The following is a 26,995-nucleotide window of genomic DNA, read 5'->3' as shown; positions in this document are numbered from 1 at the left end:
ACTATGTGGAAAGCACTGTTCTAAGTGCTGGGGAGGATACAAGGTGATCAGGTTGTCCCACGTGGGGCTCACAGTCTTTATCCCTATTTTACAGATGAGGTAACTGAGGCACAGAGAAGCTAAGTGACTTGCCAAGGTCACACAGCTGACAATTGGAAGAGCCGGGATTTGAACCCATGATCTCTGACTCCCAAGCCTGTGCTCTTTCCACTGAGCCATGCTGCTTCTCATTTATTTATTGATTGATTGATTGATTCATTTATTTACCTCATTTATTTATATTATTACCTGTCTCCCCCTCTAGACCGTAAACCTGTCGTGGGCAGGGACTGCATCTGTTTATTATTCCATTGTACTCTCCCAAGCTCTTAGTACATAGTAAGCACTCAAAGCATAATGATAATAATAATAATAATAATAACAGTATTTGTTAACCGCTACGTGCCAAGCCATGTGGGGCTCACAGTCTTAATCCCCTTTTACAGATGAGGTAACTGAGGCACAGAGAAGTTAAGTGGCTTGTCCAAAGTCACACAGCAGTGCTAAGTGTTAGAGTAGATACAAGGTTATCAGGTTGTCCCACGTGGGGTTCACAGTCTTCATCCCCATTTTACAGATGAGGTGACTGAGGCACAGAGAAGTCAAGTAAATTGCCCAAAGTCACACGGCTGACAAGTGGCGGTGGAGCCGGATTGTTGTCTGTCTCCCCCTTCTAGACTGTGAGCCCGCTGTTGGGTAGGGACCGTCTCTGTATGTTGCCGACTTGGACTTCCCAAGCGCTTAGTACAGTGCTCTGCACACAGTAAGCGCTCAATAATAATAATATGATTGAATGAACCCACGACCTACGACTCCCAAGCCCGGGCTCTTTCCACTAAGCCATGTTGTTGCGATCGAGCTTCTAGACTGTGAGCCTGCTGTTGGGTAGGGACTGTCTCTATATGTTGCCAACTTGTACTTCCCAAGCACTTAGTACAGTGCTGTGCACACAGTAAGCGCTCAATAAATGTGATTGAATGAATGAATGAGTGAATGAACGAGTTGAGAAGCAAGCCGGCAGCTTGGAATCCTTGAGGCCTCCCTCCAGCTGAGATCCTTAGACTCCAGAAGCCGGTCCCAGGGCTTCCCCAGCCTCCAGAGGGGGTGTTTGTATTTCAAAACAGGGATGTGGGCGTGGGATCCGCTGCTTCCCACTAGTGAAGGAGGGAGGAGCGAACACATCCTCAGCTAGCTGCGCAGGGACAGCTGTCACAACTGCAGCAGCCGCAGCACACCGGTTACTGGAGAAATTCTCCCAAGCCCCAGGTCCAGGCCCTGGGAGAAAGAGGGAGCCGGCAACTCTGGAAAAACTCCTCAACTGACAACAGGTCTCCCGCTCCCTGTCTGGCATCTACCAGCCAGATTCCCCTGGGTCCCACTTCCCAGGTTTCCCATGGCGTATGGAAAGCTCTGCGGTTACTTGCTCCTGACCCTGGGAATTCTGGCTGCCATCATCGCCCCCACCATCATCCTGACTTCCAAATGGTCCCAGGCCAACTGCCGGGAGCGGGGCTACCTGCACGGAGCCGTGGCCGCTGACTCCAAGACCTGCTCCGAAATTGGCAGGTAAGTGGACGTGGGATTTGGGGGCAGTTTCATCATCATCATCATCATCAATCGTATTGATTGAGCGCTTACTATGTGCAGAGCACTGTACTAAGCGCTTGGGAAGTACAAATTGGCAACATATAGAGACAGGGCCTACCCAACAGTGGATTCACAGTCTAGAAGGGCGAGACAGAGAACAAAACCAAACATACTAACAAAATAAAATAAATAGAATAGATATGTACAAGTAAAATAAATAAATAGAGTAATAAATATGTACAAACATATATACAATTTCCAATCAAGAAAGCACCTTGGAAGAAGTAGGGACCCTGCTCCACACACCCCTCCTCTCCCTGATCTCTCCATGCGTGACTCAGTGGATAGAGCATGGGTTTGGGGGGCAGAAGGACCTGGGTTCTAATCCCGGCTCTCCCACATGTTTGCTGTGTGACCTTGGGTGAGACATTTCACTTCTCTGGGCCTCAGTTATCTCGTCTGGAAAATAGGGATTAAGAGTGTGAGCCCCATGAGGGACAGGGACTGATTATCTTGTATCTACCCCAGCGTTTACAGCAGTGCTCGGCACATAGTAAGTGCTTAACAAGTCTCCCTCTTCTAGACTGTGAGCCCGTTGTTGGGTAGGGACCGTCTCTATATGTTGCCGACTTGTACTTCCCAAGTGCTTAGTACAGTGCTCTGCACACAGGAAGCGTTCAATAAATATGATAGAATGAATGAATAAGCACCATAATTATTATGATTATTATTGTTTCCTCATGTGACTTAAGCTTCACTTGGGGCACTGGGATTTGGAATTTCTTATCCAGCCTCAGCCACTGACCGCCTGGGTGTCCCTGGGAAATTCATTTCCGTTTTCTGTGCCTCAGGTTCCCCTTTTGTATATAGGGATAATAGTTCCCCCCCTACACACGCACTTCCCTCCTCTAGATATAAAGGATAAACCAACAAACGAGGAAGTGCCTTGAGTTCTGAAGTGCAGCTATGGAAACTTAAGGTGATAACTGAATACCAGCAGACCTAATAGTAACAACAATCATAAGGACTTAAATTAAATAATAATTATTATTTTATTTTTAAGTGCTATGTGCCAAGCACTGTGCTGAGCCCTGGGAGAGATGCAATGCAATCAGATCCAACATGATCCCTGTCCCACACAGGGCTCACAGGGAGGGAGAACTGGCATTTAATTCTCCATTTTACAGACAAGGAAATGGAGGCACGGAGAAGTTAAGTGATTTCACAGAGGTCACACAGCCAGGATTAGAACCCAGGTCTACTGGGTTCCTAGCCTGTGTTCATTCTATCGGGTCTCACCTAGGTGGGCTTTTTCCCCAGGGGGGAGAGGAATTCCCAGCCCAGGGGCTCCCCCAAATTTGGCCCTTTTCCTTCCCGCTCTAACATCCCATTCCATCTCACCCTTGCGTGCAGCCCTTAAGCAGCAGGGAATCTCCTGGCCACCAACTAGCCAATCTAAGTCTTTCGAGGTAGCCACCCTGGGGAGACACATACTCTCTCATGGGCAAATAGAAAACGAAACGGATGGCCAAGAAATTGGCAACGTAGCGTGTGACTGGGCATATGCACGAGTTAACTAATGACAGGAGAGGAGACACTGCTCTGAGAAGAGGGGATGGTCCCGGGAAAGCTGCTAACCCTTCCATCCCATATGGCAGCAGGACATTCATTCAATCGTATTTATTGAGCACTTACTGTGTGCAGAGCACTGTACTAAGTGCTTGGGAAGTACAAGTTGGCAACATATAGAGACGGTCCCTACCCAACAGTGGGCTCACAGTCTAGAAGAACCCAGGACATATGGGGAGATGGGCAGAGCACGGCTAGATTGGGTCTCCAGCAAGATCCTAAGCTCTTCCTGGATCCCATCAAGATCCATTATTCCAGGAGATCCAAGATCCAGACTGTGTAATGATATTGCCCTTCTTTCTCTCAAAGCCCAACCTCTGCCCTCTGTCAACAGCCATCTGGTCTGGAGCTTAGCAGGAAAGTGACAGTAAGCAGAGGAACAGAGAGGCAAAGAAGGGGACAGTGTGGCAGATTCAGTTTTTTTATGGTATTTCTTAAGCACTTACTAAGTGCCAAGCACTGTTCTAAGTGCTGGGATAGATACAAAGTAATCAGATTGCACAGAGTCCATGTCCTACATAGGGTTCATGAACCTAATCCTCATTTTATAGATGAGGTAACTGAGGTACAGAGAAGTGAAGTGACTTTCCCAAGGTCACACAGCAGACAAGTGGGGGAGCTGGGATTAGAACCCATGACCTTCTGACTCCCAAGCTTGTGCTCTCTCCACTAGCCACGTTGCTTCTCAGCATGGAGTTGAGACAGAGACAATCAATCAGTCAATCCATTAGTGAAACTTACTGAGCACTTATTTTGTGCAGAGCACTGTATTAAGCAAAGGGGAGAGTACACTTAAATTAGTAGGCTAGATTTCTGCCCTCAAGGAGCTTGCCACCCAGAGGGGAAGACAGACACTAAAATAAATTGTAGGGAGGGAGAAGGAACAGAATTTGAAGATATGTACATAGGTGCTTCAGGGTGTAGGGCTAGGAGGGTGGGGATGAATTCATTCATTCATTCAATCATATTTATTGAGCACTTACTGTGTGCAGAGCACTGTACTAAGCGCTTAGGAAGTACAAGTTGGCAACATGTAGAGACAGTCTAGCCTGGGTGATGCAGAAGGGCTGGAGAGACAGTTGTGGGGAGGGGAACTTAGGTGGAAAGATGGAGATTAACCAGGAAAGCTTCCTGGAGGAGATGTGGTTTTAGAAGGGTTTTGAAAACGGGAGAGTTCTTGGTCTGCTGGATATGAAGAGTTCCAGGTAGGAGAGAGGATGTGAGCAAGAAGTCAACGAGAGGAGAGAGCAGAGGCAAGGAGGGGCAGTACAAAAGAGGATAGAACAGGGCAAGAGAGAGAGTGAGAGATGAGGAGAACAAGCATGGCCTAGTGGGAGTCAGAGGACCTGGGTTGTAATCCCTGTTGTGCTTATTGTTTGCTGTGTGACCTTGGGCAAGTTTAAGTGCAGGAATAGTTTTGTAGGGGTATCACTAATACAAGGCACTTGAAAACCATTTGTTTTAAACAACTTTAATAATAATGATGGTATTTGCTAAGCACTATGTGCCAAGCACTGTTCTAAGCATTCATTCATTCAACTGTATTTATTGAGTGCTTACTGTGTGCAGAGCACTGTATTAAGCACTTGGGAAGTGCAAGTTGGCAACATATAGAGACGGTCCCTACCCAACAATGGGCTCACAGTCTAGAAGGGGGAGACAGACAACAAAACAAAACATGTGGACAGGTGTCCAGTCGTCAGAACACTGGACTCTAAATGCAGAAGCATACTTATACCCTGATCAGTGCAGGGAGATGCCCGGTCAACAGACCACAAGGACCACAGGGAGCACAATAATTGCTCTCCTCCACTTCAAAGCCTTATTGAAGGCCCATCTCCTCCAAAAACCCTTCTTTGATAAAGCCCTCCTCTTCTCTTCTCCCACTCCCATCTGTGTTGCCCTGACTTGCTCCCTTCATGCGTCCTCCCTCCCATCTCCGCAGCATATATGTATATATCTGTAGTTGATTTATTTATATTAATGTCTGTTTCCATCTCTAGACTGTGAGCTCGCTGTGGGCAGGGGATGTGTCCATTTGTTATTATGCTGTACTCTCCCAAGCTTTTAGTACAGTGCTTTGCACACCGAAAGCGCTCAATAAATACGATTGAATGAAAGAATGAATGAGCACCACAGACCGATTTCAGTATCACTAGTGGCGGCGTTTCAAAAGTATAACACCCAAGCCTCCCGAATTAATACAGTAAAGAGATCTATCCAACATGATGTTATGACATTGATATGAGGAGTCAGCATAGCAACTCTTTTATCATCTAAAGCCAAGCTCACAGGATCTCAAGGGCACTCCTCTCTGGCGGCTCTCCCTTCTTCCTGCCGCCTCCTCCATCATCCTTATCACCACGGGGTCATCTCACACCTGGTGCTGAGATGCGCAGGGCCTCTTCTCTGGGGTCCAGAGGTATTCGGTCCCCAACAAACAATCTAGCCTCCTCTAATTAACTCTTCCGCAACCGGCGCCTGTAGCAAGTCACTTAACTTCTCTGTGCTTCAGTTTCCTCTAAATCCTGCCCTCTCCTACTTCACCTGTGAGTCCCACATGCTCAAGGATTGGGTCTGACCTGATAAACTTGCATCTACTGCAGCACTTAAAACAGTACTTGACACATTAGTAATCACTTGACAATAATAATAGTAATGATTAGTGGGATAGGCCAAAGGAGAGGGAGGCATGGGAGAGAGGGAGAGAATGGGAAAGGATGAGGAATAAAGAGACCACCAGAGAGAGGAAATAGGAGAGAGGAGAAAAGGTCAGTAAAACATGGGGAGAGAGAGTTCCCAAGAGAGCAAGAGGAGACCCAAGAAGGAGACACAAGGAGGAGAAGTAGAAAACAAGGAAAATGAGAGAAGACAGGAACAAAGCAGTTGGATGGAGAAGTAGTGGGACAGGAAGAGAGAAATATCGAGCAAAGAGAAATTGAAGGGGAAATGAGGTAGAAGAATTGGGAGCAAAGAGATGAAGGTTAGTGAGGGAGATAGAAAAGCAAAGAAGAATCACTGGTAGATTCTGGTCTGGTAGAGGAATAGAAGTACTAATTGTGGAAGACAGGCTAGCTCTCTTCCTCACTTCAAAGCCCTACTGAGAGCTCACCTCCTCCAGGAGGCTTTCCCAGACTGAGCTCCCTTTTTCCTCTCCTCCTCCCCATCACACCCCCACCTCCTTCCCCTCCCCACAGCACCTGTTTATGTTTGTACAGATTTATTACTCTAATTATTTTACTTGTACATATTTACTATTCTATTTAATTTGTTAATGATGTGTATCTACCTTTATTTCTATTTATTCTGATGACTTGACACCTGTCCACATGTTTTGTTTTGTTGTCTGTCTCCCCCTTCTAGACTGTGAGCCCGTTGTTGGGTAGGGACCGTCTCTATATGTTGCCATCTTGTATTTCCCAAGCGCTTAGTACAGTGCTCTGCACACAGTAAGTGCCCAATAAATATGATTGAATGAATGAATGAATGAATGAATAACAGTGAGGGCCAGAGAAGGGGTACCAAGATAATAATAATAATAATAATAATAATAATAATAATGGTATTTGTTAAGCCTTTACTATGTGCCAAGCACTGTTCTAAGCACCAGGGTAATGATAATAATAATAATAATAATAATGGAATTTATTAAGCACGAGTTCTAAGCACCAGGGTAATAATAATAATAATAATAATAATAATAATAATAATAATGGCATGTATTAAGCACTTACTATGTGCAAAGCACTATTCTAAGTGCTGGGGAGGTTACCAGATGATCAGGGCTCACAGTCTTTACCCCCATTTTACAGATGAGGGAACTGAGGCCCAGAGAAGTGAAGTGACTTGCCCAAAGTCACACAGCTAAGTGGCAGAGGCAGGATTTGAACCCATGACCTCTGACTCCAAAGCCCGTGCTCTTTCCACTGAGCCATGCTGCTTCTCAGGGTAGATATAAGGTAATCAGGTTTTCTCACATGGGGCTCATAGCCTTAATCCCCATTTAACAGATGAGGGAACTGAGGCCCAGAGAAGTTAAGTGACTTGCCCAAGGTCACACAGCAGACAAGTGGCAGAGCTGGGATTTGAACCCATGACCTCTGGCTCCCAAGCCCGAGCTCTTTCCACTAAGCCTCGCTGCTTACAGCACGGCCTAGTGGTTAGAGCACTGTGCTAGGAGTCAGAAGGACCTGGGCTCTAATTTTGACTCTACCACTTATCAATCAGTGATATTTATTGAGCGCTTATTATATGAGAGCACATTGCTAAGGGCTTGGGAGAGTACAATACAACAGAATTAGCAAACTCATTCCCTGCTCATTATGACCTTAAACTCTAGAGGACAAACTTACAGTCTACACTTGGCTGTGTGACTTTGGGCAAGTCACTTAACTTCTCTGTGCCTCAGTTATCTCATCTGTCAAGTGGGAATTAAGACTGTGATCCCCATGTGGAACATGGACTGTGTCCAACCTGATCATCACGTATCTGTCTCAGTGCTTAGTACAGTACTTGGCACATAGTAAGCACTTAACAAATGCCATAAAAAATATAAGGATGGTGAGAAAGGGAAATGGATCAGAGAGAGTGAAGGAAGAGAAACTCATCACTGTGATGAGTGAAAACAGATAGTTCATTCATTCATTCATTCAATCGTATTTATTGAGCACTTACTGTGTGCAGAGCACTGTACTAACTGCTTTGGAAGTACAAGTTGGCAACATAGTATAGTATGTTTAGTAGTATGTTAGTATGTTTGGTTTTGTTCTCTGTCTCCCCCTTTTAGACTGTGAGCCCACTGTTGGGTAGGGACTGTCTCTATATGTTGCCAACTTGTACTTCCCAAGTGCTTAGTACAGTGCTCTGCACACAGTAAGCGCTCAATAAATATGATTGATGATTGATTGATTGATTGATATAGAGATGGTCCCTACCCAACAGCGGGCTCACAGTCTAGAAGAGGGAGACAGACAACAAAACAAAGCATATTAATAAAATAAAATAAACAGAATAAATATGTACAAGTAAAATAAATAAATAGAGTAATAAATATTTACAAACATATATATATATATATACAGGTGCTGTGGGGAGGGGAAGGAGGTAAGATGGGGTATTCATTCATTCATTCAATCATATTTATTGAGCGCTTACTGTGTGCAGAGCACTGCACTAAGCGCTTTGGAAGTACAAGTTGGCAACATACAAGTTCTTACTGCCCTAGGTAACTTTCTGGCCGAGCTACGTAGGAGCCAAAGGAAATGTTTTGGGAGGGTCAGAGGTGAGACAGACAGGGCTAAAAGTGCTATTTTCATCAGTCAGCCCTGCTCAATGGGAGGGAGGAACATGGTGCAAGTAGAAAAGACCGATAGTAGGAGCGAAGTATTTTCTGACCTGAAATGGCGCTGAGCTTAATGGGGTGGAAAGAGCTGGGAAAGCGTTCTCAGGATAGATAATAATAATAATAATAATAATGGCATTTATTAAGCACTTACTATGTGCAAAGCACTGTTCTAAGCGCAGGGGAGGTTACAAGGCAATCAGGTTGTCCCTTGGGGGACTCACAGTCTTAATCCCCATTTTACAGATGAGGTAACTGAGGCCCAGAGAAGTTAAGTGACTTGCCCAAAGTCACACAGCTGACAATTGGCTGAGCCGGGATTTGAACCCAAGACCTCTGACTCCAAAGCCCGGGCTCTTTTCCACTGAGCCACGCTGCTTCTCAATAGGTGAGAAGTCCATTAAACTACAGATGTGAGAATAATATTTGTTAAGCGCTTAATCTGCACTGTTCTAAGCGCTGGGGCAGATACAAGCTAATCAGGTTGGACACAGTCCCCGTCCCAGTTTTAATCCTCATTTTACAGATGAGGTAACCGAGGCCCAGAGAAGTGAAAAGACATGCCACAAGTCACACAGAAGATACATGGCAGAGACGGGATTAGAATCCAAGTCCTTCTCACTCCCAGGCCTGTGCACTACAGTGTGGCTCAGTGGAAAGAGCCCCGGCTTTGGAGTCAGAGGTCATCGGTTCAAATCTCGGCTCCACCAAATGTCAGCTGTGTGACTTTGGGCAAGTTCCTTCACTTCTCTGTGCCTCAGTTCCCTCATCTGTAAAAGGGGGATTAAAACTGTGAGCCCCACGTGGGACAACCTGATCACCTTGTAAACTCCCCAGCTCTTAGAACAGTGCTTTGCACATCGTAAGCACTTAATAAATGCCTTCATTATTATTATTATCCATTAGGCCATGCTGTTTCTCCGCTTCTCCAATCCTCTAATTGTTGCCTATTCCTCTCTGAGTCAACTCTGACCAATGGCTTTAAGACACTCAATCCTCTCTCACTATCTCTCAATCAATCAATTGGTGATATTTATTGAGCACTTACTGTGTTCAGAGCACTGAATTAAGCACTCGGGAGAATACATCAGAGTTGCTAGACACGTTTCCGGCCCATCAGGAGCTTACAGAAGTAGTGTGGTGTAGTGAATAGAGCATGGGCCCAGGAGTCAGAAGGTCACAGGTTCTAATTCTGCTCCACCACGTGTCTGCTGTGTGACCTTGGGCAAGTCACTTAAATTCTCTGGGCCTCAGTTACCTCATCTGTAAAATGGGGATGAAGACTGTGAACCCCACGTGGGACAACCTGATCACCTTGTATCCCTCATAGCGCTTAGAACAGTGCTTTGCACATAGAAAGCACCTAACAAATACCACAATTATTATTATTATTATTATGACAGCCTAGAAGGGGAGACAGACGTTCAAATAAATTATAGATACGTACATAAGTTGCTGTGGAGCTGAGGGTCAGATGAGTATAAAGTGCTTGAAGAGTACAGAGAGCTTAGTCGGGGAAGTCTCTTGAGGAAGATGTGAATTTAATAAGGTTTTGAAGGTGGAGAGAGTGGTGTGCTGTTGTGTGTTAAGGGGAAGGGAGGCCAAGCCAGAGGAAGGAAGTGGGCAAGGAGTAGAAAGCAAAATAGACAAGATTGAGGTACAGCGAGTAAGTTGGCATAGGAAGGGCAAAGCGTATGGTCTGGGTTGTTGAAGAAAATCAATGAGAAAAGATAGGAGGTGATGAGCGGGCTGAATGCTTCAAACCTTGTGGTAAGGAGTTTCTATTTGATGTAGAGATGGATAGGCAACCATAGGAGATTTTTGAGGAGTGCGGAGAGGTGAACTCAGCATTCTTTTTAGAAAAATGATCCAGGCAGCAGAATGAAGGACTGGAAGACTGTGAGCCCACTGTTGGGTAGGGACCGTCTCTATATGTTGCCAACTTGTACTTCCCAAGCACTTAGTACAGTGCTCTGCACACAGTAAGCACTCAATAAATATGATTGAATGAATAAATGGGGAGAGCTGAGGAGGGGCAGAAGTCAGGTTGATGCAGTAGTCCAGGAGGAAAGCTTGGATAGCAGCAGTTTGGGGACAGGATAGGGTGAATTTTAGCCATGTCATGAAGGTAGAATCGACGGGGTTTGGTGCCAGATTGAATATGTAGGTTGAATGAGAGAGATTAGTCAAGATAATTCCAAGATTATGGGTATTATCACTATAATGTCATTATAATGGCAGGGTTTGGATGGGAAGTTGAGGGGTTCCATTTCAGATACGTTAAACTTGAGGTGTTGGTGGGACATCCAAGTAGAAATATCTTGAAGGCAGGGGAGAATGTGAGACTGCAGAGAAGGAGAAAGGTCAGCCGGCTCATACGATTTGATTTGTTCCTCTCAAGTCAACCTAGTCTCTCAGTCAATCATATTTATTTAGTTCTAAGCACTTGGGAGAGTACAATATGACAGAGTTATGAGTCAGGAGGTCTGAACAAGGTACAATCTCTGTACCTGGTTCTCATCTCTCCCGCTTACGACCTCTTCCTCCCACCCTCCCTTCTCCTGGAAGTCTTTTTCTCTTCACATCCGGCAGGACTCTGCCCTTTCCAATTTCAAGGCCTTTCTGAAATCACATCTCCACAAGGATGCTTTCCCTGATTAATTTATCTCTTATCTCCTCACCCTATTTTCCACTTCAGTTCTTCCATGTCTCCTAAGCAATGGGGTACTCAGGCACCCAGTAACACTTAGGTACATATCTTTATACTCCGCTATTTCCTCCTACCTGTTCATTATCTGCTTCATTATCTGTTGCCCCACTAAATTGTCAGTTCCCTGGGGGTAGGATTCATATCTATTAACTGTGTTGCACTCTCTCAAGAATTTAGAACAGCACTCTGCACAGAGTAAGTGCTCAATAAATACTATTTATTAAGAAAAGCTGTTACAAGTCCTTGGGGCAGTGCACTGCACCCAGTGGTCATTGAATAAATACTCTTGACTGATTGATTAATTGATTGAATTGAGGTTATTTAGCCAGAGCATTATAAGAGTGAAGAGAGTCATAATAAACAATTCAAGAAATTGGATGATTTGTTTGGATAGAGAATGTTCTCTAGATCCACTGAGTACAGTTCATTTTTTCTAAATGTATTTGTTAGGCACTTACTATGCCAGAAACTATTCTGAGCACTGGGGTAGTTACAAATTAATCAGTTTGGACACAGCCACTGTCCCACATGAGGCTTGCAGTCTTAATCCTCACTGTGCAGATGAGGAAACTGAGGCCCAGAGAAGTTAAGTGACTTGCCCAAGATCACACAGCAGACAAGTGGTGGAGCCAGGATTCACGGGGGTAGATACCTACTAATCAGGTTGGATACAGACCTTGTTCCACATGCGGCTCGCAGTCTTCATCCCTATTTTATAGATGAGGAAACTGAGGCCCAGCGAAGTGAAGTCTCTTGCCCAAGGTCACACAGCAGACAAGTGGTGGAGGCGGAATTAGAACACAGGTCCTTCTGACTCCCAGAGCCGTGCTCTATCCAGTAGGGCATATGCAACTACCTATTTTTCTCTTTCATTTCAACAGTCAGTCAGTGGTATTTATTTATTTATCTTCCTCCCTTCAAGGCCCTACTGAGAGCTCACCTCCTCCAGGAGGCCTTCCCAGACTGAGCCCCTTCCTTCCTCTCCCCCTTGTCCCCCTGTCCATCTCCCCCATCTTACCTCCTTCCCTTCCCCACAGCATCTGTATATATGTATATATGTCTGTACATATTTATTACTCTATTTATTTATTTACTTATTTTACTTGTACATCTCTATTCTATTTATTTTATTTTGTTAGACTGTTTGGTTTTGTTCTCTGTCTCCCCCTTTTAGACTGTGAGCCCACTGTTGGGTAGGGACCGTCTCTATATGTTGCCAACTTGTACTTCCCAAGTGCTTAGTACAGTGCTCTGCACACAGTAAGCGCTCAATAAATACGATTGATTGATTGATTGATTGAGCCCTTACTTGCAAAGCTTGTACTTAACCCTTAGGAATGAACAATACAACAGAATTTATAGATATTTTTCCTTCCCACCCAAGCTTACAGTCTAGACCATTAGTATTTATGAAGCACCTACTCTGCGCAATGCACTGTACTATACAGTTAGAAAAAGTACTAAGTTTAGGAACTTAGATTATAAAGCAGAACTTTCTACTAGAGGCAGCTATTACACATGGGAAGAGGGAGTTTTGGAATCTCCTCCTCTGAAGATCAGGGGGACTGTCCATTTGTGAGGACTGTTCTGAATGAACTTCCCTGGAAGCAGGTGGTGGGATGAGCTAGCCAGAAGATCTTTCCAGCCTCCAGAATCCATAAAAAGCCAGATCTTAAATAGCTCCCCTGCTACCTCAAGTCCTAGAACAGCAGTATTGGAATGACCAACTTTTTACTGCCAAATCATTAGCCCCTCGTCCTCACTGGGCGTGAGAGAGGAAACAGCACATGTTGCAAAATCTGTTTGTGTACTCGTTCACTCCCATGAGCGTCCTTTTCTTCAGCATTAATCCGGGAAACCCTGTTGCCTGGCTTTTGAGACCCCGCACCGTCCCAGAGGAATCTCCTCAGTTTTAATGTGCGCCCGGTGAGGATTGGAGCGAGGGGGTGAATGGAGGTTCACGTGCCCGGGACTTGGCACTGAAGAAAGACATGTGGCTTCATGTCCTGTGTGGATTGTGAAACCCAGTCTGTCCCAGAGAACCAAAAAGGACTTAGTTTACGTATTTATTTATATTAATGTCTGTCTCCCCCTCTAGACTGCAAACTTGTTGTGGGCAGGGTATGTGTCTATTATTGTTACACTGTACTCTCCCAAGTGCTCAGTACAGGGCTCTGCACACAGTAAGCCCTCAATACATATGATTGAATGAATGAATAAATGAGTGAACGAATGAAGCTCCCCTTTCTGGAATCTTTTAGACTGTGAGCCCAATGTTGGGTAGGGACTGTCTCTATATGTTGCCAATTTGTACTTCCCGAGCGCTTAGTACAGTGCTCTGCACATAGTAAGCGCTCAATAAATATGATTGATTGATTGATTGATAATAATAATAATAATGGCGTTTATTAAATGCTTACTATGTGCAAAGCACTGTTCTAAGCCCTGGGGAGGTTACAAGGTGATCAGGTTGTCCCAAGGGGGCTCACAGTCTTAATCCCCATTTTACAGATGAGGTAACTGAGGCACAGAGAACTTAGGTGATTTGCCCAAAGTCACACAGCTGACAAGTGGCGGAGCCGGGATTTGAACCCATGACCTCTGACTCCAAAGCCCGTGCTCTTTCCATTGAGCCATGCTGCTTCTCTGATGTGATGTGACCAGACACCCCACATTAGGTGGGATTGTCCAATATTTGCAGAGATAATAATAATAATAATAATAATAATAAGTAGTAGTGTGGTATTTCTTAAGAGTTTACTATGTGACAGGCACTGTACTAAATGCTGGGGTGGATACAAGCAAATCGGTTGGACACAGTCCCGTCCCACATGGGGCTCACAGTCTTAATCCCCATTTTACAGATGAGGTAACTGAGGCCCAGAGAAGTTAAGTGATTTGCCCAAGGTCATGCAGGAGCTAGGTGGCAGAGCTGGGATTAGACACTAGGTCCTCCTGACTCCCAAGCCCGAGCTCTATAATAGTAATAATAATAATGATGGCATTTATTAAGCGCTTACTATGTGCAGAGCACTGTTCTAAGCGTGGGGGAGGTTACAAGGTGATCAGGTTGTCCCTCGGGGGGCTCACAGTCTTAATCCTCATTTGACAGATGAGGTAACTGAGGCCCAGAGAAGTGAAGTGACTTGCCCCAAGTCACACAGCTGACAATTGGCAGAGCCGGGATTTGAACCCATGACCTCTGACTCCAAAGCCCGTGCTCTTTTCCACTGAGCCACGCTGCTTCTCTAGGGCTCACAGTCTAGAAGGGGGAGGCAGACAACAAAACATAGGAACAAAATAGAGCCAGCGGGGACTGAGAGATTCCCCCCTTTCCTAGCTAGCTCTCTTCCTCCCTTCAAAGCCCTACTGAGAGCTCACCTCCTCCAGGAGGCCTTCCAGACTGAGCCCCTTCCTTCCTCTCCCCCTCGTCGCCCTCTCCATCCCCCCCATCTTACCTCCTTCCCTTCCCCACAGCACCTGTATATATGTGTATATGTTTGTACTTATTTATTACTCTATTTATTTTACTTGTATATATCTATTCTATTTATTTTATTTTGTTAGTATGTTTGGTTTTGTTCTCTGTCTCCCCCTTTTAGACTGTGAGCCCACTGTTGGGTAGGGACTGTCTCTATATGTTGCCAACCTGTACTTCCCAAGCGCTTAGTACGGTGCTCTGCACACAGTAAGCGCTCAATAAATACGATTGATTGATTGATTGATCCACTAGACCTCGCTGCTTCTCCATTTTACACCCTGAGGGCCTCTACCAGAATCGGCCTGGCGGGAGGGGACAAATCCGCTGTGGGGATGGCGGCCTGGCGGCTTGGCAGCCGGGAGTAAAGGAGCAGGAGGAGTGAGGGAGAAGCTAATGACTTTCCTTCTCCTCCTCCTCCTCTTCTTGGCTGTTCCCTTCTCCTTCACAGCTGAACTGGCCCATCTCTGGCCATTCCTGGAAGTTTCTGGCCCAGCATCACTAGAGTCTCAGTGAGAATGACCGAGGAGCTGCCGGTTCAGCTAGGGTGAATGGTGCTTGGGTGGTCTTAGCTGGCCAGGGAAAGAGCATGGCCTAGTGAAATTAGCGGTCAATAAATACGATTGATGATGATGATGATGATGAGCATGGGCCTGGAAATCAGAGGACCTCGATTCTACTTCCTCCTCTGCCAATTGCTTGCTATTCATTCATTCATTCAATCGTATTTATTGAGCGCTTACTGTGTGCAGAGCACTGTACTAAGCACTTGGGAAGTACAAGTTGGCAACATATAGAGACCGTCCCTACCCAACAGTGGGCTCACAGTCTAGAAGTCTGTGACCTTGGGCAAGACACATCTCTATGCCTCAGTGTTCTCAACTGCAGAATGGGGACTAAATACCTATTCTCCCTCCTACTTAGACTGTGAGGCCCATGTTGGACAGGGACTGTGTCTGAGCTAATCAACTTGTAATAATAATAATAATGATGGCATTTGTTAAGCGCTTACTATGTGCAAAGCACTCTTCTAAGCGCTGGGGGGGATACAAGGTGATCAAGTTGTCCCGCGTGGGGCTCACAGTCTTAATCCCCATTTTACAGATGACGTAACTGAGGCTCAGAGAAGTTAAGTGACTTGCCCAAGGTCACACAGCAGACATGTGGCGGAGCCTGGATTCGAACCCATGACCTCTGACTCCAAAGCCCGTGCTCTTTCCACTGAGCTACCCCAGTGCTTAGAACAGTGTTTGACACATAGTTAAGCATTTAACAAATATGAAAAAAGGGCAGCAATGGAAGACCAGTCTGTGAGTTGCCCCTCTGTCGCACCCAATCCTCTGATCCCTCTCTTCTCTTTCTCTCCCCCATTAACTTCTCCCGCTCTCAATCAATAGTATTTATTGATTATCTGCTGTGCACAGAACTCTGGAACGAGAGCTTAGGAGGGTACAGTGAATGAGGAAGCGAGATAGTTTCTGTCCTCAAGTAGTTTAGAGCCTAATGAAGAATTTGCAATCTCTGAGATAGCCGTGGGGTCTAGAGGAAAGAGCATGGCCCAGGAATCAGGAGACCTGGATTCTAATCCCAGCTCTGCCACTTGCCTGCTGTGTGACCTTGGGCAAGTCACTTAACTTCTCTGTGCTTCAGTTCCTTCATCTGTAAAATGGGGATTAAATAAATACCTGTTGTTCCTCCCTTTTAGCCTGTGAGCCCCTTGCTCAACAGGGACTATATAATAATAATAATAATAATAATGGTATTTGTTAAGCACTTACTATGTGCCAAGCACTGTTGTAAGTTCTGGGGGAGATACAAGGTAATCAGGTTGTCCCACGTGGGGCTCACTGTCTCGATCCCCATTTTACAGATGAGGGAACCGAGGCACAGAGAACTTAAATGACTTGCCCAAGGTCACACTGCAGAAAAGTGGTGGAGCCGGGATTAGAACCCATGACCTCTGACTCCCAAGCCCGTGAGCAGTGTGGCTCAGTGGAAAGAGCACGGGCTTGGGAGTCAGAGGTCATGGGTTCAAATCCTGGCTCCGCCAACTGTCAGCTGTGTGACTTTGGGCAAGTCACTTAACTTCTCTGTGCCTCAGTTACCTCATCTGTAAAATGGGAATTAATATTGTGAGCCCCATGTGGAACAACCTGATCACCTTGTAACCTCCCCAGCGCTTAGAACAGTGCTTTGCACATAGTAAGTGCTTAATAAATGTCATTATTATTATTATTATTGCCACTAGGCCAGGCTGCTTCTCTTAATTCATTCAATCGTATTTATTGAGCACTTACTGTGTGTAGAACACTGTATTAAGCGCTTGGAAAGTACAAGTCGGCAACATGTAGAGACGGGCCCTACCCAACAACGGGCTCACTGTCTAGAAGGGGGAAACAGACAACAATACAAAACATGTAGACAGGTGAAATCAAAATCGTCAGAACAAATAGAATTATAGCTATAATGTACATCATTAACAAAATGAATAGTCCACTAGTGAGCCAGTAGAATGAAGGACCTTTCCAAAGAGGCTAACACAATGAAAGATTAATTTGGGGCATTGAGAGAATTAGATTTAAAATGTAAAGTCTCAGTAATGCGAGGAAAATATTGCTTTTGGCTGAAAATGTCAAGCCACAGATATTCAGGACTCTTACTGAAGAATTGAACAAAATGAATTACAACAAATTTGCTTCTATTACAGTAGGACCCCTGCATTGCATAGAATGTAGTTAAAAAACAAACAAAAACCTTCTAGCAGCATCCTCAAAGTTAATCTCCAACTGAGACTTCAAACTTCAAGTTCAGAGTTCATTCATGGTAGTGTGTGTGTGTCTGTATAATATACACACACATATATATCAATCACCGAATCACTTTCTGGATTACTATCCTGAGCAAATAAAGTACAGCAAGAGGTTACCTGAAACCGTTTCAATTCTGTCCAATTCACCCGTATTTTAAAGGGCAAATACATGGGTATGTACTTCCCAAGCACTTAGTACAGTGCTCTGCACACAGTAAGCGCTCATAAATATGATTGAATGAATGAATAAAGTTATTATAATGCCAGCCACAGAGGTGATTAGTAGGTGTTTACAATATCTCCGTTCTATGAAATCCCAGGGAGTTGAACTGCATGCTTTCAAAACTGGGGAGAATAAGTCTCTTACGAATACAGCTGTGATCCAGTGAGATTACACGGATGACAAATTGCATATTGTACGGACAGATATATGAACCATTAGGGTCATAATGATGATTAGCTCGGCAGGATCAAAGTTTGTAGAGTGCAGTGGCTACAGTTGATTAAATCCCATCTCCATACGCTTCTAATACAGGCTGGGAAGAATCCAGTTGTATTCCATCGATTTTTGAAAAGGAAGCCTTGCCCACCCGACTCCAGTGCTTAACAAACACCACAACTATTATTCTTTCCCTCTCTCTCCATGTTAATTTTCTCACTTTCCTTCTCTCTCACTCTCTCTCCCTTTCCACTTTACTCTGTCTCCCCTTTTTTTAGGCCCTGCCCTCTTTCCATCTTAGGGGACCAAACATCAGCTCACCTCATCGTTGGCCTTGGAAGATAAGGTTGCCATTCTCCTTGGTCTCAGTCCTCAGATGTGGGGAATCAACTCAGCTGTCACAGTCAAACAAATTACTCTTTGGCCTGTTCAATCAAGGGGAAGAGCATGGGCGTCTCTGCTGAGGGAGGCACAGAGGTTGGCTCTCCAAACAGGGAAGGAGCTAGGCAGTGCTGCTCACTAGCTCAACCTCTTCCTTTCAATCAATCAGTCGTATTTATTGAGCACTTACTGTGTGCAGAGCACTGTACTAAACACTTGGAACAGTACGATGTTACAGAGTTGGTAGACACATTCCCTCCTCTCCCTCCTCTAGCTCTTTTCACCGCCCAAGGTGCTCTGGCCCACTAAAAATAATAAGAAGAAGGAGCATGGCTCAATGGAAAGAGGCTTTGGAGTCAGAGGTCATGGGTTCAAATCCCTGCTCCACCAATTGTCAGCTGTGTGGCCTTGGGTGAGTCACTTAACTTCTCTGGGCCGCAGTTACCTCATCTGTAAAATGGGGATGAAGACTGTGAGCCCCACGTGGGACAACCTGATCACCTTGTATCCCTCTCCAGTGCTTAGAACAGTGCTTTGCACATAGTAAGCGCTTAACAAATGCCATTATTATTATTATTATTATTATTATTATAAGAAGAAAAATAGTATTTGTTAAGCGCTTACTATGTGCCAGGCACCGTACTAAGTGCTGCAGTGGATACAAGCAAATCAGGTTGAACACAGTCCCTGTCCCACCCGGGGCCCAGAGTTTCAATCCCCATTTTACAGATTCATTCATTCATTCAATTGTATTTATTGAGCACTTTCTGTGTGCAGAGCACTGTACTAAGTGCTTGGGAAGTACAAGCTGGCAACATATAGAGGCGGTCCCTACCCAACAGTGGGCTTACAATCTAGAAGGGAGAGACAGAGAACAAAACAAAACGTATTAACAAAATAAAATAAATAGAATAAACATGTACAAATAAAATAGAGTAATAAATATGTACAAACGTATATACATATATACAGGTGCTGTGGGGAGGGGAAGGAGGTAAGGCGGGGGGATGGGGAGGGGGAGGAGGGGGAGAGGAAGGAGGGAGCTCAGTGTGGGAAGGCCTCCTGGAGGAGGGGAGCTCTCAGTAGGGCCTTGAAGGGAGGAAGAGAGCTAGCTTGGCGGATGTGCGGAGGGAGGGCATTCCAGGCCAGGGGGAGGACGTGGGCCGGAGGTCGACGGCGGGACAGGCGAGAACGAAGCATGGTGAGGAGATTAGTGGCAGAGGAGTGGAGGGTGCGGGCTGGGCTGGAGAAGGAGAGAAGGGAGCTGCGGTAGGAGGGGGCGAGATGATGGACAGCCTTGAAGCCCAGGGTGAGGAGTTTTTACAGATGAGGTAACTGAGGCACAGAAAAATGAAGTGACTTGCCCAAGGTCCCACAGCAGGCAAGTGGAGGATCCAGGATTAGAACCCATGACCTTCAGACTCCCACGTCCATGCTCTATCCACTATGCCGTGCTGCTTCTCAATAATAAGAATTATTTTAATAATAATTGTGGCATTTGTTAAGCACTTACTATGTGCCAGCCACTGTGCTAAGCATTGGGGTGGATACAGTCCCTGCCCCAAATGGGGTTCCCAGTCTCTTCCATTATTACCATCATCTTTCCATTCCCCAGCTGGGCCTTCCTTTCCTGGGTGAAACAAAGGAAAACTTTCTCTGAACCATCCCTTCTCACTCAAGGGCAGATCCTGCCTCCTCCTAGGGACCCAGGAGTCCTCAGTGTGGGGAAAGACACACGCGGTAATACACCTTCAGGCTGCTGCTACTGCTGCCATCATCGCTCTGCAACTGACATTAAATGGTCTCTTAGAAATAGCATCAACAATAATCATTGGGGTTTGTGTGCCAAGCATTGTACTAAACGTTGGGATAGTATTTTGATTCATTCATTCATTCATTCATTCAATCGTATTTATTGAGTGCTTACTGTGTGCAGAGCACTGTACTAATCAGTCAATCAATCGTATTTATTGAGTGCTTACTGTGTGCAGAGCACTGTACTAATCAATCAATCAGTTGTATTTATTGAGCGCTTACTGTGTGCAGAGCACTGTACTAAGACCTTGGGAAGTCCAAGTTGGCAACATATAGAGACGGTCCCTACCCAACAGTGGGCTCACAGTCTAGAAAGGGGAGACAGAGAACGAAACAAAACATATTAACAAAATAAAATAAATAGAATAAATATGCACAAATCAAATAGAGTAATAAATTCATGCAAACATATCAATCAATCAATCAATCGTATTTATTGAGCGCTTACTGTGTGCAGAGCACTGTATTAAGTGCTTGGGAAGTCCAAGTTGGCAACATAGAGAGACGGTCCCTACCCAACAGTGAGCTCACAGTCTAGAAAGGGGAGACAGAGAACAAAACAAAACATATTAACAAAATAAAATAAATGGAATAAATATGCACAAATAAAATAGAGTAACAATTCATGCAAACATATCAATCAGTCGTATTTATTGAGCGCTTACTGTGTACAGAGCACTGTACTAAGCGCTTGGGAAGTACAAGTTGGCAACATATACAGACGGTCCCTACCCAACAGTGGGTTCACAGTCTAGAAAGAGGAGACAGAGAACAAAACAAAACATATTAACAAAATAAAATAAATAGAATAAATATGCACAAATAAAATAAATAAATAAATAGAGTAATAAATTCATACAAACATATACACATATACAGGTGCTGTGGGGAGGGGAAGGAGGTAAGGCGGTGGGGGGGGATGCAGGGAAGGGGGAGGGGATCAGACATGGTTCCTCCCTCAGGGAGTCAGAGGACCTGGGCTCTCATTCTGGCTCTACCACTTGTCTGCTATATAACCTTGGGCAAGTCACTTAACTTCTCGGTGCCTCAGTTTCCTCATCTGTAAGTGGAGACTCAATATCTGTTAAGCCTTCCCATTAGACTGTGCGTTCCATATAGGAGAGGGACTATGTCCAACTGGATTGTCTTGTCTCTACTCCAGTACTTAGTACAGTACACGGGACATAGTAAGCGCTTAACAAATACCACAAGGATTATTGTTATCATTATTATTATTATTATTGGCTCACGGTGTTACGGAGAGGGAGAACAGGTATTGAATTCCCATTTTCCAGATGAGGAGACTGAGGCCCAGAGAAGCTAAGTTACTCACCCAAGATTATACTGCAGGTAAATGGTGGAGTCAGGATTAGAACCCAGGTCCCCAAACCCCACACCAGTGCTCCTTCCACTAGGTCACACTGCTTCAAGAACAGGAACCCCATCTTTTTTTTTTGTTTGTTTCCCAAGTGCTCTGTAATAACAATAATAATAATAATAATAATTGTAAGTGCTTACTATATACAAAGCACTGTTCTAAGCCCTGGGGGATACAAGGTGATGAGGTTGTCCCACGTGGGGCTCACAGTCTTAGTTCCCAATTTACAGATGAGGTAACTGAGGCACTGAGAAGATAAGTGGCTTGCCCAAGGTCACACAGCTGACAAGTGGTGGAGCCAGGATTCGAACGCATGGCCTCTGATTCCCAAGCCCGGGCTCTTTCCATTGAGCCATGCTGTGGGTCTGTGCCCAGGAGTTTCTCAGTTCATGCTGTTGCTATTGATTAACTAGATCCAATGGAATTCAGATGGGATTTTCCATCACTGGAACTTTTCTGTCCAGATCCAAGGTTTGGAGGCTGGAAGAGGGTTTTGGCCGGTTTACTCTTCCCAGTGCTTAGTACAGTGCTCCGCATACAAAAAGCGCCCAATAAATACCATTTATTGATTGATAGACGGCAACCAAGTCTTTTGCTCCCCTGCTGACAAGGTCCTCCTGCCCCCTGCAAATCCACCCCCACCTCCGACCCTTCCATACCACCCTGAAGCTCAGACCAAAGAAATCTGTCTTCCAACTGGAGAAAAGTGGTCATCTTTTGTCATTGTAAAAGAAGAAAAGTGGTTTCTTTTTTCTTTCCTTGTCTTGTTTTGGTTTCCCAGAAATCCTTCTGGACATCTGTTCAGTGCACAATACTTTGACCGAAAGGGGTTTGTTGCCTTGAAAAGAAATATTTTAGCATTGTCGTCAGAAGGATCCTGGACTCTCCAGATTACTGCTCTCAGGAGAATCTCCGTCCTCACCTCTGGCCTCTTCTCCTTTCCTCATTTTCCTCTCTGCCCAGAGCCTGAGTCTCACAGCCAGAAAACGTTCTGGAAGACCATCCTCTTAGGCGGCCATGAGCAGAATAAAAGGGCTGGGCATGTTCCTAGGCAGTTGTGTGTCTGTGTGCATGTGAGAGAGAGAGGGTATGTTTGTGAAAGTTTGTGTGCATGTGATTGCGGGAGCACATGTGAGTGAATGAAGCAATGTGGCCTGAGGGAAAGAGCCTGAGCTTGCAAGTCAGCAGACCTGGGTTCATTCATTCGTTCATTCATTCATTCATTCATTCATTCATTCATTCAATCATATTTATTTATTGATATATTGATTGAATTGATTGAATATATACAGGTGCTGTATATATGTATATATGTTTGTACATACTTATTACTCTATTTATTTATTTATTTTACTTGTACATATCTATTCTATTTATTTTATTTCTATTTATTTTATTTTGTTAGTCTGTTTGGTTTTGTTCTCTGTCTCCCCCTTTTAGACTGTGAGCCCACTGTTGGGTAGGGACTGTCTCTATATGTTGCCAACTTGTACTTCCCAAGCGCTTAGTACAGTGCTCTGCACACAGTAAGTGCTCAATAAATATGATTGATTGATTGATATGTTTGCATGAATTTATTACTCTATTTTATTTGTGCATATTTATTCTATTTATTTTATTTTGTTAATATGTTTTGTTTTGTTCTCTGTCTCCCCTTTCTAGACTGTGAGCCCACTGTTGGGTAGGGACCGTCTCTATATGTTACCAACTTATACTTCCCAAGCGCTTAGTGTGCTTCTGACCCCATTCCCTCTCATCTTATGAAATCTCTCGCTCCATCCCTTCTCCCCTCCTTAACTTCCATCTTCAACCGCTCACTCTCCACTGGTTCCTTCCCCTCTGCCTTCAAACATGCCCATGTCTCTCCCATCCTAAAAAAACCCTCTCTTGACCCCACCTCACCTTCTAGTTATCGTCCCATATCCCTCCTACCATTCCTTTCCAAACTCCTTGAACAAGTTGTCTACACGCGCTGCCTAGAATTCCTCAACAACAACTCTCTCCTCGACCCCCTACAGTCTGGCTTCCGTCCCCTTCATTCCACGGAAACTGCGCTCTCAAAGGTCACCAATGACCTCCTGCTTGCCAAATCCAACGGCTCATACTCTGTCCTAATCCTCCTCGACCTCTCAGCTGCCTTCGACACTGTGGACCACCCCCTTCTCCTCAACACGCTATCCGACCTTGGCTTCACAGACTCCGTCCTCTCCTGGTTCTCCTCTTATCTCTCCGGTCGTTCTTTCTCAGTCTCTTTTGCAGGTTCCTCCTCCCCCTCCCATCCCCTTACTGTGGGGGTTCCCCAAGGTTCGGTGCTTGGTCCCCTTCTGTTCTCGATCTACACGCACTCCCTTGGTGACCTCATTCGCTCCCACGGCTTCAACTATCATCTCTACGCTGATGACACCCAGATCTCCATCTCTGCCCCTGCTCTCTCCCCCTCCCTCCAGGCTCGCATCTCCTCCTGCCTTCAGGACATCTCCATCTGGATGTCCGCCCGCCACCTAAAGCTCAACATGTCAAAGACTGAGCTCCTTGTCTTCCCTCCCAAACCTTGTCCTCTCCCTGACTTTCCCATCTCTGTTGACGGCACTACCATCCTTCCCGTCTCACAAGCCCGCAACCTTGGTGTCATCCTCGACTCCGCTCTCTCATTTACCCCTCACATCCAAGCCGTCACCATAACCTGCCGGTCTCAGCTCCGCAACATTGCCAAGATCCGCCCTTTCCTCTCCATCCAAACCGCTACCCTGCTCATTCAAGCTCTCATCCTATCTCGTCTGGACTACTGCACTAGCCTTCTCTCTGATCTCCCATCCTCGTGTCTCTCTCCACTTCAATCCATACTTCATGCTGCTGCCCGGATTATCTTTGTCCAGAAACGCTCTGGACATATTACTCCCCTCCTCAAAAACCTCCAATGGCTACCGATCAATCTGCGCATCAAGCAGAAACTCCTCACCCTGGGCTTCAAGGCTGTCCATCCCCTCACCCCCTCCTACCTCACCTCCCTTCTCTCCTTCTACTGCCCAGCCCGCACCCTCCGCTCCTCCATCACTAATCTCCTCACTGTACCTCGCTCTCGCCTGTCCCGCCATCGACCCCCGGCCCACGTCATCCCCCGGGCCTGGAATGCCCTCCCTCTGCCCATCCGCCAAGCTAGCTCTCTTCCTCCCTTCAAGGCCCTGCTGAGAGCTCACCTCCTCCAGGAGGCCTTCCCAGACTGAGCCCCTTCTTTCCTCTCCCCCTCGTCCCCCTCTCCATCCCCCCGTCTTACCTCCTTCCCTTCCCCACAGCACCTGTATATATGTATATATGGTTGTACATATTTATTACTCTATTTATTTATTTATTTATTTATTTTACTTGTACATTTCTATCCTACTTATTTTATTTTGTTGGTATGTTTGGTTCTGTTCTCTGTCTCCCCCTTTTAGACTGTGAGCCCACTGTTGGGTAGGGACTGTCTCTATGTGATGCCAATTTGTACTTCCCAAGCGCTTAGTACAGTGCTCTGCACATAGTAAGCGCTCAATAAATACGATTGATTGATTGATTGATTGATTAGTACAGGGCTCTGCACACAGTAAGCGCTCAATAAATACGATTGATTGATTGATTGATATGTTTGCATGAATTTATTACTCTATTTTATTTGTGCATATTTATTCTATTTATTTTATTTTGTTAATATGTTTTGTTTTGTTCTCTGTCTCCCCTTTCTAGACTGTGAGCCCACTGTTAGGTAGGGACCGTCTCTCTATGTTGCCAACTTGGACTTCCCAAGCGCTTAGTACAGTGCTCTGCACACAGTAAGCGCTCAGTAAATACGATTGATTTATTGATTATGTTTGCATGAATTTATTACTCTATTTTATTTGTGCATATTTAATCTATTTATTTTATTTTGTTAATATGTTTTGTTCTGTTCTCTGTCTCCCCCTTCTAGACTGTGAGCCCACTGTTGGGTAGGGACCGTCTCTCTATGTTGCCAACTTGGACTTCCCAAGCGCTTAGTACAGTGCTCTGCACACAGTAAGCGCTCAATAAATACAATTGATTGATTGAGTGCTTACTGGGTTCAGAGCACTGTATTAAGTGCTTGGGAACGTACAGTACAACAATAAGCACTTAGTACAGTGCAAGCCCTTGTTCAGCGCTTAGAACAGTGCTGTGCACATAGTAAGCGCTTAACAAATGCCATTCTTCTTCTTCTTCTTCAGTACTCTGCACACAGCAAGTGCTCAATAAATACGATTGAATGAATGAATGAATGAATGAATGAGTTCCTCCTGTAACAGTGTCCTCCAGTTGTTGATGGACATGCCATTAGTGGCATAGCAAAGGATTCCCAGATGTTTCTTTCCCTTCCAGCATTCTTGCAACAAACCTGTGCTTAGTAACCATTACAACCATTACACCTAAAAGGAGCATCCAAATTATGAAAAGACGCCTCAATTCCAAGCTCTTGGCAAATGAAGATATCCTCAGGGGCCTCTGTGACCTCGCAGTAATTTCAGTGGAGGAAAGAAATCCACCAACAAGTACACATGAGAATAATGACTGGCTTCTTCTCCAAGACACTGTCTATCAGGCTACCTTCAAAACCACAAGAGTGGTGAGATATGATCAGCCAGACTAATGTGATGAAAATGACCCTGATATTTGAAAATGACTTAGGGTGAAAGAAGTAGGTTCATTAAAGAATGCAGATCATTCCCCCAGTGGACATTCAATGACTGCTCTAAGTAGTGCTTTGCACATAGTAAGCACTTGGAAAGAGCCCAGGCATTGGAGTCAGAAGTTATGGGTTCAAATCCCGGCTCTGCCACTTGTCAGCTGTGTGACTTTGGGCAAGTCACTTAGCTTCTCTGGGCCTCAGTTACCTCATCTGTAAAATGGGGATTAAGACTGTAAGCCCCCCATGGGACAACCTGATCACCTTGTAACCTCCCCAGTGCTTAGAACATTGCCTTGCACATAGTAAGCGCTTAATAAATGCCATTAAAGAAGAAAGAAAGAAAGAAGTGCTTAACAAAGCCATTATAATTATTATTATGACTAGATCTCAGAAATGGAGGGAATACTTCATAGAAGTCAATAAACATTTCAGGGATCTTCACATCAAAGATGAGGCTCTAGGAAACAGAGAATTAGCCAAACAACTAGGGGAAGAAGTTTGCCTAGTGGTTAGAGCACTGGCCTGCGAGTCAGAAGGACCCAGGTTCTAATCCCAGCACCGCCTCTTATCTGTTGCATGGGCAAGTCACTTCTCTTCTGTTTGCTTCAGTTACCTCATCTGTAAAATGGGGATAAAGACTTTGAGCCCTATTTGGGACCGGGGCTGTCTCCAACCTGATTAGCTTGTAATAATAGTAATACTAATAATTGT

At 45.1% G+C, this 26,995-nt stretch overlaps 1 protein-coding gene across 1 annotated transcript in view; it reads left to right on the top strand.

Annotated features, from left to right (window-relative positions):
• Window positions 1-1,267: 1,267 nt before the first annotated feature.
• The window catches only part of GGT5 (gamma-glutamyltransferase 5), a 66,202-nt gene continuing 40,474 nt past the window's right edge, over window positions 1,268-26,995 (top strand). Inside the window, 1 exon segment of the mRNA XM_038763563.1 lies at window positions 1,268-1,605. Within this exon segment, the coding sequence (XP_038619491.1) occupies window positions 1,433-1,605 (173 nt within the window). The 5' untranslated portion in view covers window positions 1,268-1,432.

This window comes from Tachyglossus aculeatus, chromosome 21, assembly GCF_015852505.1.
Source record: "Tachyglossus aculeatus isolate mTacAcu1 chromosome 21, mTacAcu1.pri, whole genome shotgun sequence".
NCBI classification, from domain to species: domain Eukaryota; kingdom Metazoa; phylum Chordata; class Mammalia; order Monotremata; family Tachyglossidae; genus Tachyglossus; species Tachyglossus aculeatus.
This window is presented reverse-complemented; position numbering and strand designations above follow the sequence as displayed.